This window comes from Phaenicophaeus curvirostris, chromosome 11 (assembly GCF_032191515.1).
Source record: "Phaenicophaeus curvirostris isolate KB17595 chromosome 11, BPBGC_Pcur_1.0, whole genome shotgun sequence".
Taxonomy (NCBI): domain Eukaryota; kingdom Metazoa; phylum Chordata; class Aves; order Cuculiformes; family Cuculidae; genus Phaenicophaeus; species Phaenicophaeus curvirostris.
Window position 1 is genome coordinate 19,838,648 of NC_091402.1, and position 14,184 is coordinate 19,852,831.

Sequence of the window (14,184 nt, forward strand, 5' to 3'; positions counted from 1 at the left end):
TCTTTAAATGCTAATTCAAACTTTTAACATGCATATTCCTTGGCTTGGGAGCTCTGTTTCCAAGTCTGAATTTGATCATTCCCTTTTCTCCCTTCTGAAGTTTAATTTATTGGCAATTTAAGTCTTGTCTCTCTGCAAACTAAACTTGGTTGACTCTGAGCTTTTTATATCTAGAGGATAGCCTACCTTTTATATCTGGAGGATATAAAAACATAATTAGTCCAAATCATTACCTGAAAGGTCAAGGGGTTAAGCTAGATTTTAAGATTAATTGAATTCAGGTAATTAACACTTAAATTCAAAAAATCCTGGCTCTGCTGTGTGACTTATGCAGAATATTAATACTGTCATGCAAATTTCCTATCAGTCTTTCTCCATCTGGTTGTCATGTGTTAAATTTCTGGCTATGTAGTTATCAAAGGCTGGGTGCACTGTGCATCCAGCACATCGATGCCTTTGGGGATGAGCTGCCTTGTTTCACTGAAAAGTCTCCCTTAGATGACCTGTGAGTGGTGGTGATGACGCTAAGAGAATAGCAACACACTCTCCTTAATATATAACTGACAAAGGCAGAAAGTAATATTTTTCTAAACTTTCTCTAGCATATTTCCTTTACAATTTCTAATATTATTTGCTGAATGTGTGCAGTTGATGTACAAAAGGAAAAAAGCTGTCAAGTATTCTTTGACTTCTCTGAGACCATAAGCTGAAATTCATCGCTGACAAGCATCGCTTGGATGCAGCACCAAGCCTTCTGCAGCTGCAGTGTGACTAATACAACTTCAATCGCCCAAAGTAATTGTATCCCACTGGTTTATTAAATCATTTAATTCAAAGTTCTATAGAGTATCATTGCTTATTTGACTGCTAGTCACATTTTTGGAAAGATGTATTTTAGAGATTCCTGCTTAGCACTCTGATGACAGCTTTGATAATACTTCAAACATACTTTGCAACTTTTTGTTTATGGACTAATAATACATTTTGTGCCTGAGCCAAGGGGTTTTCTTGTGAGATGTATTTGCAAAATATTTGCTTGTGTTTAGGAAAAATCTTTGGCTGTACATCAACTGGTTTCAAGTACATTACATCCCCTTATAATACCTCTGAGTAGCTTGTCCTTTAAAATTCTTGACCCAGGACCATTCTAAAAATGGACATGATTAGAAGATTGCCCAAGTTTCTGATCATCTAATCGACATTCCGAAAAAAATCAAGACTGCTTTGTTTTATTATTGCAGTTATTTTCTTTTCTATGCATAGGTTTATGTGGGAGTTATGATCGTTCTTTCAAATCCTCATCCTGCTAGAAAACCCATGGTGTTTTCTACCTTTTAGTTTATGCCCAATAAAGAAAATCATCTCGTGCTACTTGAAAGCTAATGAGGAAGCTACAGCTCTTGTACCTGGTGATGGAAATACATTCAAAGAAATACTGATACAGTCTTTTCTATCTTGATGTTCCAGAAAAAAGAATGCAATGGCTGTGTGGACACTGGCAAATTAGACATAAGCAAGAGTACAGTGCAGCCTAAGCAGATTGTGTTACAGAAATTATTAATTTTCTCAAATGTTCTACAATGATTCAAGGAGCATATTTGGGCACATGGAGCTTAATTTCTAAACCAAGAAACACTTCTAAGTAGGTGCTTCTTTTTCTTATAAAAGCAGAGGACTTATGAATACAGTATTTCTTTGGTGATAACACGTTACTATAAGACAGCAGTAAAGGACACAGTTTTAAGAAGCTGACACAGTAATAAAGGGTATATTAAAAAAAATAGACACCCCTTTCATTAAACATTATGCAAATTATAGATATATTTTAGATTGCTTAGACATTGTGTATTTTAAACGTGAAACCTTGAGAGAATATCTTGTTAACATATCAGTAGGTGTATTAATAGGCAAAACCACATAAGACATCAATGTACCATTATTCAGCAATTTCAGTTTGAGTGCTTCAATTCTCCAAGAACAATAGTGAATAGTGCTAGCTAGATGTCAAAGAACTGAGGAGCTGTTAATATTTAAGCTAGTAGTGCAGTGTCTGTCCATAAAATTGGTTTAGTAAAATTTAGTAGCCACTGATACAGCTGCTCCATCATTGAATTAACTGTTCCATCAACCCATCACATGGCACTTTGTTTCCCAGAGGTTCTGCCCACCTCTCACACAGTAGTGTCAGTGTAGATCACTCCAGTGTAGTAACTCAAGGTAACTTCACTATGGTGAAAACAAGAAGATTTAAACGTGATAATTTTGGTCCTCGTGGGAAAACTGGAGGTTTTAATGGCAAGTACCACTACCCATCATGCGTATTCCTATGTATCAAGTGAAATAGCTAAACATAAGAAGCAATTTACCAAATGCGTGTTCACCATTAACAGACTATGAAACTACATGTTTGAAAGACATGGAAAAAAATCTAGAGCCAGATATGCAAATGCAGGTTCAGATTTTCTAATTCTTGAGTGCTTGCTAGCATAAACTGAAGATGAGGCAAACAACGTGAGCCAGAACGTTAAAGACTCGGGCACACAGAGGCTGCCACTTGGCCAATAACAAGGACTGCACTAGGATCCAAAACTAATAGCCTAAGCCTTCGGGTCGGGATAGGGAGCAAACAGAAAGGACTGTGACTGACTGCAAATAAATTCAGTTCTGATATAAATGGAGATGATGTACAAATGTGCATCCACAAACATATACAGTTTGGGAACACATATGCTGCACTGGCTGGTGAAAACAAGGGTGCTACTCCTTAACCTCCAGTTAAGTCTAACATTTGGCACTAAGGAGTCCCTTTTTTTATTTGAAACACATAATACAGGCTATCCAGTGCGTTACACAAATTAGAGAAAGGAAAGTAGCCAGATGAAGACCAGAAAAAATAATAGGAAAGGCAGGATTGAGATGCAAACTGGCGAGCAACAGAACGTCCACGCGAGTCACCAGGACATGAAGAGTGCCTAGCAGTAGCAGGACCAAGCCCTCAATCTAGAATAGATGTCCATAAGAGAAAAATCACTGTTGACTCTTGGAGAATTTTTAAGCCAAGTTTACTGTTGTTAACCGAGTGATAACGAGCTGTGCTGGTGAGTGTTATTGGAAGCTGTCATTTTCAGCTGTCATTCTTGCTGACAGAAAGCCACATGACATGATGCAAAATATTGCACATATTTCACCCACTCAGATGGCACCTGCTAGCGAGACAAGCCTACGTGGGCAATTTTTGCTGTTCACTCAGTGACCAAATAGAAATCAGAATTTTGTGCAGTTTCTAATATTTGTGGGGTTGGTTTTTTTTATTTATGTTTTGTATAAAACTCATTCAGTCTGTGTATCATCAACAGATTTCTAAATAAAAAGCTACCTACACAACCTACAAAATCTATGCACCTCTAGCTAAAATGGTTTCCTTAGATTCTTTGGACTTCTTTACTACAACCTGGTATATTAATGCTTTCACAATTAACTATCTTCAGCAGTGACATTATCTTAAAAACTCCTCAATACTCTGTATTCTAATATATAGGTTTTACCTGAGACAACACTCTGGTATTATTGTTTCTTAGTAACTGCATCTTTCACCTTGATTTGCAACAAATGGCCACATAAAATTAAGTGTTCATTTATTAGGTAACACTGCATCCTTAATTGCATCCAATAGTCCATAAGACTTGTGCTACTAGTAAGTAGCCCCACTTGATCAGACAGACTTAAAGAAATTCAAAATACGAGCTGCTGTGAGCAACATAACCTATAGTTCCAGTAAGATATATCTTGGGATAGCTCATCCACTTTTAATAGCTTGCTAATAGTGACCCTTACTACTAATCCGTTGCCTTATTTTTCTATGGAAAAATAAATGTTTTCCAACGTTTAAAGTGTTAGAATTCTATTTTTTATAAGGTCCTAACTGCTGCAAAGACTTAGTGCTGAGTACTAATTAGGACAGAATATTCTCACTGATTTTCAGCACTCACAGTAGGTAGGTCCTGTCACAGACATCTTGAATGACCCTGGACAAATCACTCACATCAGATATTTAGGCGCTTGAAGATTCACAAAAGAACATCATGTCCTTAAATTGGAACAGGGTAAGGCAGAGAAATGCCTACCTGTATATTTACATGTTCTTCCATTCTCATTTGTATACGGAGACAAGGTCAGGCTCAAAGTTCCTGTGATTTTTTGTTTCTTAATGGCTGACAAATGGTTTGCAGTCCCCATGGCAAGCAATGACAGTTGAGAGCTTGCTTTGCTCTAATTTATGTTAATATTGTGAAATATTTTGCAGAAATACTGCAAACAGAGAGGTCTTAAGCTTAATCAGAGAAGACGTACTTAAAAACTGTTGGCTTGCACAGAAAAACGTTAGTCCAAAGGACATAAATGCAATATTACATTTATCCAAGTAGAATAGATAAAAAACCCTAAAATAAGCAATGAATAAATTTGTTTCTAAAATGTCTTTTTAGCCTGAGGAGTCCAGTAAGTCGCTGTGACTGGAGAAAGTATGCAGCTGAACTCATCTCCTGCAAAACTCATTGAGTTTTGCACCCACTGACGGTGTTGTAAAACACAGTTTATTTCTCAGCTGAACATTGAAGCTTGCTCAAAAGTAAACAAGGCTCAGCGATTTATGAACTTACCCAGTATAACACATCGGTCCATCCTTCCATCGTTATACACTGGAACACAGTCAACATGGCAAATGCAAAATTATCGAAGTTGGTTATGCCTCCGTTTGGTCCAACCCATCCGCCCTTACATTCAGTGCCATTCATGACACACTGACGTCCGTTCCCTGAGAATGCACAAGGTGCTGGATCTTCTTCAACTAGTATATCTGAAAATTGACCCCAAAAAAATCAGAACTTTCAGTTCTCAACTTTTTGTGAGTTAACTCTGTGTGTCAAGAAATATCAACCCTGTTGGAAAGCAAATCCAGATATCAAAAAAATAACACCAAGAAAGGCAACCTGTGAGAGTTTCAGAGCTTTTAGACTCTCACATCATCATATTATGGCCTCAAGCTCCACCAGGGGAGGTTTAGGCTGGACATTAGGAAAAAATTCTTCACAGAAAGGGTGATTGGTCCCTGGCAGAGGCTGCCCAGGGAGGGGGTTGAGTCCCCTTCCCTGGAGGGGTTTAAGGGACGGGTGGACGAGGTGCTGAGGGACACGGGTTAGTGATTGATGGGAATGGTTGGACTCGATGATCCGGTGGGTCTCTTCCAACCTGGTGATTCTATGATTCTACGATAATCAAGCAATTAAGCACTGGAAAGAAGCATATAACAAAATCAACGCGCTCTTCCTAAAATTATGAACCACAGTGAAAACCAGGTTTACAACAGTTTGAGTGCTTTGGTCCCTGTTCTATTTCAAACTGAAATCCCACAGATCTGCAATAAAATGGGATTAAGCTCTTATTTTAGCCAAAACTTTCATGACTTACCTGAATCAATAAGAAAACAAGATTTGTGCATTTTTCCAATAAAAAGTTCCAATCCTATAATAGCATAGATTATGATTACAAACAATACCAAAAGGGCTATATGGAGAAGGGGGACCATGGCTTTTATAATGGAGTTCAGGACAACTTGTAAACCTAAAAGAAAAAAAAAGAGGATACAAAATATGAACAAGATCTCCATGTCTTGCCTTGCCAAATTTTCTATAATTACATATTATTAGAAATTAATGACACAGACACGCAGAGTGAATCAGTTTCTGAAAAAATTCTACTGCCCAGAGGCACAAAACGTTCCTATAAAACACTTCATAAGAATCTAAAACTTGGTGTCAAATTCTAATTATTTCCTCTGTTAATAAAGGTTATGCCATAGAAGTCAATGCTTGAAATGTGTCACAAGAATTTACCACTTTTTAGAAAGAAAGGGCATGTAGTCAGTGTGCGGCTCTAAGTCATTTTATATGACCTTTAAAGAGTTCTGTGCTACAACCACAAATTCATGGCAAGTCCTGAGAAAATGTATACTCAGCCAACTGCAGAACTGTATTTTTGGTCTGGAGAGATAAATAAGGGTATAGTTACCTGGGAAAACACATTCATTTTCTGAACAAACTTACTTTTTCATCATCTAAGCCTCACATCACTTTCAGAACTACTTCATTTTTCTTTATGTTTTGATTAAACGTTTAGCCAAATTTTGGTCTTACCAAGAGTAAATCCCAGTCTAATAGAGCTGCCACAGTACCAATGAAAACCAAATATGGCTTATTTTTATTTAAATAGATTTCCCTTCTGACATTTCCTGAGACTGCTGCTTTCCTCACTGAAGTTCTTTTGCTAAATATATATCATCACGATCATTTCCATGTAACAAACTATGATATAACAAATACAGCACTAGGATTCTTCCTTTGAATGTCTTGGAAAGGGCTGAATTGTAAGCCATGAACCTCTTATTCAGCCCAAATAACTTCAATAATTAATAACGTGTTAAAAGAAAACTGGAAACATTATCAGAAAATTCAATTGCTCTCTTTAAACAGTATTGTTCTACTTTTTAAGTTTCCTAATTTATCTGTTAGCTCTACTGAGATAAACAGAGGCATTCATGTGCATTGGAGGGGGCAGCAAATATGAAACGTGTAATGTGCTTTGGCATCCACTTCCCAACATATGAACTACTTTAGGCCCACCTACACATTCAGGGACTCAGAATTTGAAAAAATCTGATTTTTTTTTTTTTCTGGTGTATTTGCATTTTAACATGTAGTTTACTTTTATATAAAGCTTCTAAAAGGGAAGTCTATTTCCTTGTCTGCTTATTGAACTGTGTAAGAAGATCATACACTGAATGAATTCACAATCCTTTGTTCAACTTGAAATGGGGTATCATTCATCTTGAAACTCACTTTATATACAGAACCAGATAACAAAATATCAACTTAACATTATCTCATTCCTGTTAGCGTCTGGACCAAGAAAGCTAAATAATCAAAACAGTTACAGTATTCATTCTAATGGAATTAAACAGAAAAGAGCTTACTGGGCACTCCTGATACAAGCCGGAGAGGTCGCAATACACGAAAGGCTCTTAGGGCTTTGACATCAAAGCCACCAGGTTTGCCACCTGAGTGGCTGCCACCTTCTGCTTCTTTGGTTAATTGTTCCAATATTACGCTAAATAATCTAGAAAATGAGATGAAGGGTAAGGTCACGACCGTCCATTTATCACGCAATCAAAGGTATTAGGAAATTACTTGCACTGCAGAAAAATCTGAAAAGCAGTTCAGTTGGGGAAATGAGGTGTATTTACACATTAGGTCACGACAGAAAGAGTCACAAAGTGCAAGAGTCTCTAATTCCTCCAGAGAGCAATTATCACACAGTATCCAACAAATTAGCATTCTGCTTGTATACACAATCTGCTATTTCAAAGAAATGAAGCTACTTTGCCACTTCTTTGTTCAAATGTTTCAGCTGTAAGGTTTGGACAATTAGTCTCCTCTTTAGAACATGGAGTAGATAATCATAAGAAACCATCTGTTATACTTTTGGTGGAATATATGAACTCCAAGTTCTGCTGTTCAATAGTCTAATTACAGGCAGCGAAAACTGAATATATGAAAAATAATTGGAGTCCAATATTTATTAAAAGATTTGTTTCTTACCCATGACATCCTTGAGGATAAAAATATTCCCAGATGACGCATGTATTATACTGTATTTCTTCACTGCAGAAACGAGCCAGTCATTCATTAGAACAGTTCAGAAGTCAAGACTTAGATTTTTCTTTCCCTTTTCTAGCAGCAATTTGAAGCAATGCAAGCAGTTGAAGTGCAAAGTAATCTCAAGTTTATTTTAGTCTGGACCTGCATTTCATATGCATGGTTTTCTGGACTGTGCCTAAACCATGCAAACCATTTCCAGAGAGTCTGCAGTTAGGTGGCTGCAAAACTGAACTTCTCCTGAAATCGTTATCAAGTCAGAGTTTTGTAATTCTGAAAAATATTTCCCACTTGTAAAGGACTCCTGAAACGTGCAGGTCTTTTGCTTTATCAAGAAAGGTTTTCATATCTCTGGTTCACAACTTTGTCATGCTGGATAGTTGCTAGAAAGCATTTAATATTTAATAGGTTGCCCAAACTGGAACACTGAAGACTTTGTTCCCTCCCCCCAGCCCCATCCTTATTCTGCTTCATTTCCCTCCAGAGTAGAACTCAGCCACAAAGCTTAGAGATCTCAGAACGAACACCAGCAACCTACATAGTCCTGTAACAATAGAAATCCAGACATTTAATATTTCAGGTCCTGATTCAGCCCTATAATTTAATAGCAGGATAATTCTAAGAAAATGAGCCATCTCAATGATTTCAGAGTGCCTATTCATGCTCTAAAGACAGACATGATTAAACAGACTCCTGAACCAAGCCCCAAATTAAGAGAAGCTGCTTTCAGCTGGTGAGTCCGTACATCATTCAGAAAATGAAAGGACAACAGGTGCTGTGAAAGCTTTTTTTACCAAGACCTTATTCTTTCATAGAAAGCAATGGAAATTATGTGGCATAACATGTTAGCAAGTAGTAGACTGTTCTGAAAGTAATTCATGCTCTGACTGGCTTCAGAGAGAAGAAACAAAACCAGGAGAAAACATCATATCCACAGCTATGTCTACAGCTGTGCCATTTTATGTGTATCCTATAAAGCCATTAAGGAATAAAAACTTTGATCTCCTTTATTACTTCTAAAATTAGAATCTATTTTCCTGTACAATTCACCAAAGTCTGACGTTACAAAATGAAGTCTCCATACATGCTTCCCTTTTGCTAGTAGAAATTTCTTTTGGTATAATTAAGATTTATGCATTTGGACTCCTATAGTCTCTGCTGAGAAAGCACATGAAGCAGATTGCATCTAACACATTCAATATAGGACATCATGGCAGCTCTTTCAAAGCTATTAAAATATCTAATGAAATTTCACAATGAAATTAGTCAAATAGAGTCAGATCCAGAAGCGATTCCATATCCACCTTGGATATATAGGAAAATCAATTTTTCGCTGGGCTCTAAAGTATTAATCAAATAAATGGACTCACGCTTGCTTACTTGCTTACGTGGGTTGTTTTCTTCTTAAAAGAACAAACAAAATTATTGCTTACAGAGTGCAAGAACAACTATTGCTCACAGTTTTTCAGTGCCTGACACATTATAAAAGGTCCACCTTGTCTTCCAGGTGAACTGATGAAAACCTACACGATAGCTTATATTCAATAATTTGGGGGGTTGAGCTATAATTTCAATCTTGGTGTGATGTTTTAGGTACTTGGTAATACATAGTGCTATTTTTCTTTGTTTTCCTTGGATTCAGTGTGAGCATTTGACCTAACTAGATTTTAGCCTCCAATAATGAGTGTTTTATGAGTTAATGGAAAATTTTTTAGTTACCATGTATTTAGGACACAGCCAAAGATAGACGTCATGTTAATTAGACTGCTCCAGGGTTACAGTATCTCCATGGTCACTTGACAAGAGGGAAAAGGTCTATTCAAGCAACTGCCTGGCAAGGGAATAGAGCTCATTCGCGAGACAGTCCACACCTGCCCACCAACTTTCTCCTCCAGGCAGAGGCCAATCTGTTGAGAATGACCTGACCTGATGAAGGATCTATTTATATACAAATCATAGTCTTGGACCAAAAATGCCTGAATGCAAAGCAACTGGCCCAAATACAATCTTCTGAGTATCATTTACTATCTCAGAATCAAATAGTCATAAATTGGGTATTCATTCGTTCATAATACTTGCCCAAATTTAATAATGCTTTACCACTAATTGCTTTACTTTGCATCTTTTTTTTAATCCTTAATATAATGCCATGGACATTCGGAAAAAATTCTTCACAGAAAGGGTCATTGGGCGCTGGAACAGGCTGCCCAGGGAGGTGGTTGAGTCCCCTTCCCTGGAGGGGTTTAAGGGACGGGTGGACGAGGTGCTAAGGGACATGGTTTAGTGTTTGATAGGAATGGTTGGACTCAATGATCCGGTGGGTCTCTTCCAACCTGGTTATTCTATGATTCTATGAGTTAAGAGCAGCACACATCTAATTTCTGGGCCTTTTGAACTACAGGCAACTCTTGATATAGTCTGAACTAAAAAAAAATGAAATGAGAATTGCACATTGCGTGCTACGGTTGTCTTTGCAAGCCAGTCACAACATATGAATTATTATGTGGCTAATGTTCTCCATATGTTGTATCAATAAATGTTTACAGTAAACAAGATTTACAGTACCAGAAATTCCCTTTTTTTCCCCCCTCAATATTATCTCCTCCATATGTAGAGAACTGGGGAGTATCTGCCTCAAGGTTAATTTCTAAATCAAATATATCTGGCGTGCGATGTGCAGCACCCCAAAGGAAAGTATGTAAGTGTCCAATTTTTCTCAGATTTTGGGAAGGTCAAGGAATTACTCAGTTAACCCTGTTCTCCCTTGACCGCTCTCCTCCACTTCGAAATAAGTGGGTTCTCCCAGGGGCCTCCGTAGAACAGACGTTTTCACATAACCACAGTACAGAGATAAATGAATAAATGACACAATCCATGAACATGATCAGATCAGCCTTTATCACATGGGAAGACATCAGGATTTCACCTTGGAAAAAATCAGATGAGAAAGATTCTGCAAGGCAACAACCAAGGAAAATTTTTGGCAGAACTCAGAATTCCCTGCGAATAAAGCTGATTGTGCAGCAGAGCCTGCAGCTACAGAGAGTGTTCAAAACAGAGTCCTAGAAATTTTCAATTTTTCACTCATACAATTCATTCTTTTACTCCAAAGGCATACAAATCAAGCACAGACCATTACAGACAAACAGACCTATATCTATCTCTTTGTAAAGATTTTGAATCTTTGTGTAAACAAGGATAAGTTACTTACCCTACTACTACTATTACAAAATCCAATAAATTCCATCCATTTCTAACATATGCATTGGGGTGTAATAATAATCCATATGCTATAATCTTCAAAAATGTTTCAACTGTAAAAATTATCAGGAAGGCATATTCTACTTTTTCCTGTAAAAGACAAAAAAAAAAGAGTACAATAAAAGACAATGTAATTTAACAGCTCTTTTACAAGTTAGAATTTGCAGTAAAACAGGCAAGTTGTATTACTCAGGACTAAGGAGATACAATACTTCATGGCAGTTTATTTCACAGATTTTAATTGCATAGCACTTAATGACAGCTCTGTTGACAAGGTTATAACTTACACAGTTGCAAGTGATATTCCTGTTTTCACCTTCTGTGAGAGAGAATGGCTCTGTTTCTGCAAACATGGAAGTATACCATACCTTTGCTTAAGCAAACAGTCCCATCCAGGTCAATAGGATTCTTTGCATTGATTAAAATCAGAAAATGCTGTAGAACACGGCCCTGGAAATACCCTTAAAACCATGCAGCGGGTTACTTACTATAACTATTCATTACGCCAGCCTTTAACAACCACAGAGTTTTACCTAATACGGAAGTTTGAGACACTGTTATCCAACAGGAAGAGATGCAAAATGTCATGTGCTATTTAAGAGGGGTTTCATTTAATTTTACACTGTCATGCAACTTTGTATTCTTGACGTGGAAGTTTATATTAACTTATTCTTCCTTCAGCATCCTCAGAATTGCTTTAAATCACTTCAATATTCTTGAAGAAATTTTAAGTTAATAACAACACCCTCTTCTACCAGCAAAGCTCCAACTTCAAATTTATTTCAATGCTTTTTTTAAACATTATTGGTTTCTTCATTTTACCAAAATTTTTACTTTAAACATTTATAAATTGAATCTCTTTTCCTAGCTAACTGCATAGTATATTTTTTGTGTCTTCTTCTTTCTACAGTAATAGCATATTTGATTTGGATAAATTGTAAAAGTCACTGCTATCAAAGCAGATTAGTTAATACGTTTGTTCTTTTTACCTTCAGAAATCGCCATTCCATCACTTTGTATAATACTTTGTTTAATTATCACTGCTATGCAAATAAGAGAGCTAAGAATAAAAGACACAAAAAGAATGATTCACTTCTTTAAACTTGTTCAGGAACACATGACGTTGCTCACTTATCACACACGGAATTAATTATAGGGACTATAAGTGCTCAGTAAGGATTACGATCTTCTACTATCATTTACTCAAATCTAGCACAAACATTACACTCAAAACTACGGGCTGAGAAAGGACCTGGAAGTCACAGGGACACCTGTTAGAATCAGAATGGTTCAGACTGGAAGGGATCATCTAGTTCCAACCCCCCTGCCAGGGGCAGGGACACCTCCCACTAGACCAGGCTGCTCAAGTTAAATGTGTTGTAAATCAGACAGATTCCGTACTGGGCTGTATTAGGAACAGCACGTTAAGCAAATAGAGGGAAATTATTATCTACCTCAGCGCTGTAAGGCTGCAACAGTACTACAGTTATGGATCTCTCGGGTCAAAAATAATGCGTCAAGAAAGCACAGACTCCAGTGGAGGAAAGATCTCCTCTCCAGCAAAGAGGTGGCTAAGAGAAGCTCTAAGAGTAGGCTACAACTACTTGAAGCAGATAGGAATGATTGGACTCGATGATCCGGTGGGTCTCTTCCAACCTGGTTATTCTATGATTCTATGATTCTAAAAGACTATGAAGCCAAATGCTAAGTAGCAGCACATGTTAAAATAAAGTGAAACAGCCACAAACTGTAGGTTTGGAGGCTCATAGGTTAAGAAAAACTTATTTATCATAAGGGTAGTGCCGAATGGGAACATGCAGCTTCAAAGCAAGAAATTTTGATGATGCAACTACACAAAGGTACAGCTGACCTGACCTCGTGCTGGCAACAGTGCTGCCAAGGAGTTGCAGGTATAGGTAACCTTCAGAGGTCTCTCTCACTTAACAGTTCTGTAATTTCTATCACTCTGGTATGAGTCCGATAATTCTTACATGATCATAGGAAAAAGTACAGCTAGAACCAGAACCACTTACACCCACCATACATTCAACATGTAAAAGCCCCTGCACTGGGGAAGTTCCTATTCCTTTTTGTGGAAAATGGAAGAGTTTCCTTCCATCCTTGTTCCCTATGGAACATTTATGCTTGCTTCCAGAATCTGCCCCTAGAAACTTAAATTCATAATAATAATAATAAAAAAAAAAAAGACAGAATCAGGAATTACGTTCTTAATAAAGCCAACAGCACAAGCGAAAGATGCTTTGTATCAACAGCCACTGAGCAATCCAAAAGCCAAGATTTCTTGAAAACCTTGAGAAAAGTAACGCGGATATTGCTATAAATCTATAACCAGAGAGGCCTATTACCTTCCAGTATTTCATTTTTCCTCTCTTCCTTCTTTCCTTTTCTTTCATGCTCTTGCACACTCATGTATTTTCTTTCAATCACAACTCGTGTCTTTCCCAGAGGCCAGGTGAATAGTTTGGCCCAGTAAGCAACATTCAAAGTACAGCTTGTGCTTCCTTTACAAACTGTATTTTTTAATGAGAAGGCAACCAGCAGATGTTCTAACACAAACTGTAAAGTTAACAACCTGCTCACCCTCAGGAAGGCACTGGCAGTCCCTTCTCACAACATCCAAAACTTCTTCCCAGTCACTCTGGACCATCAATCTTTGCCCTTCCAACTGAGATACACCTGTAAGCCATAAATCACCTCGCATGTCCAGAGCTTATGCAACCATTACTCAAGAGTAAATACAGTTTAATCTATCATACCATTTTCAGTATTATTGGAAGAGCTGCAGAGGTAGGGTTGCTACGTAAAAATAAATCTAAAGCAGTGAGAGATAATTTAGAAATACAGACTGAAGGCTGCAGCTCTAACAGTTTGTGATGCACACAAATATCTGGGTATTTTCTGCATAGTTGAGAAAACTATCACTGCACATTTTCTTTTTTTCAAATTATTTGAGATCTTTACATGAATACTTCATTAAATATGACAGTAGGAACACTAAGAAATGAGACAACCAAATAGAAAATAAGGAAAGTCTGAGTACTTGAAAATCAAAATTTGTATTAAAAGAAACCAAGAAGAGAATTTTGCTTCTATGAAATTGCACAAATTAAATTAGAAATGGCACATAACTTCTAACATCTATTGTTGCATTTAGTTCTACGTTGCATCACAAAAGTAGCAGAGGAGAAAAAAA

At 37.2% G+C, this 14,184-nt stretch overlaps 1 protein-coding gene across 16 annotated transcripts in view; it reads right to left on the reverse strand.

The window, feature by feature from the left end:
• CACNA1D (calcium voltage-gated channel subunit alpha1 D) overlaps positions 1–14,184 on the reverse strand; it is a 184,892-nt gene that overhangs the window by 89,110 nt on the left and 81,598 nt on the right. For all 16 annotated transcript variants that reach the window (XM_069866272.1, XM_069866263.1, XM_069866271.1 and 13 more), the window contains exons 4-7: positions 10,921–11,060; positions 7,028–7,170; positions 5,467–5,619; positions 4,659–4,855 (exon numbers count right to left, since the gene is read on the reverse strand). In XM_069866272.1, coding sequence (XP_069722373.1) covers positions 4,659–4,855; positions 5,467–5,619; positions 7,028–7,170; positions 10,921–11,060 — 633 coding nt within the window. The remainder of the gene's footprint in view (positions 1–4,658; positions 4,856–5,466; positions 5,620–7,027; positions 7,171–10,920; positions 11,061–14,184) is intronic.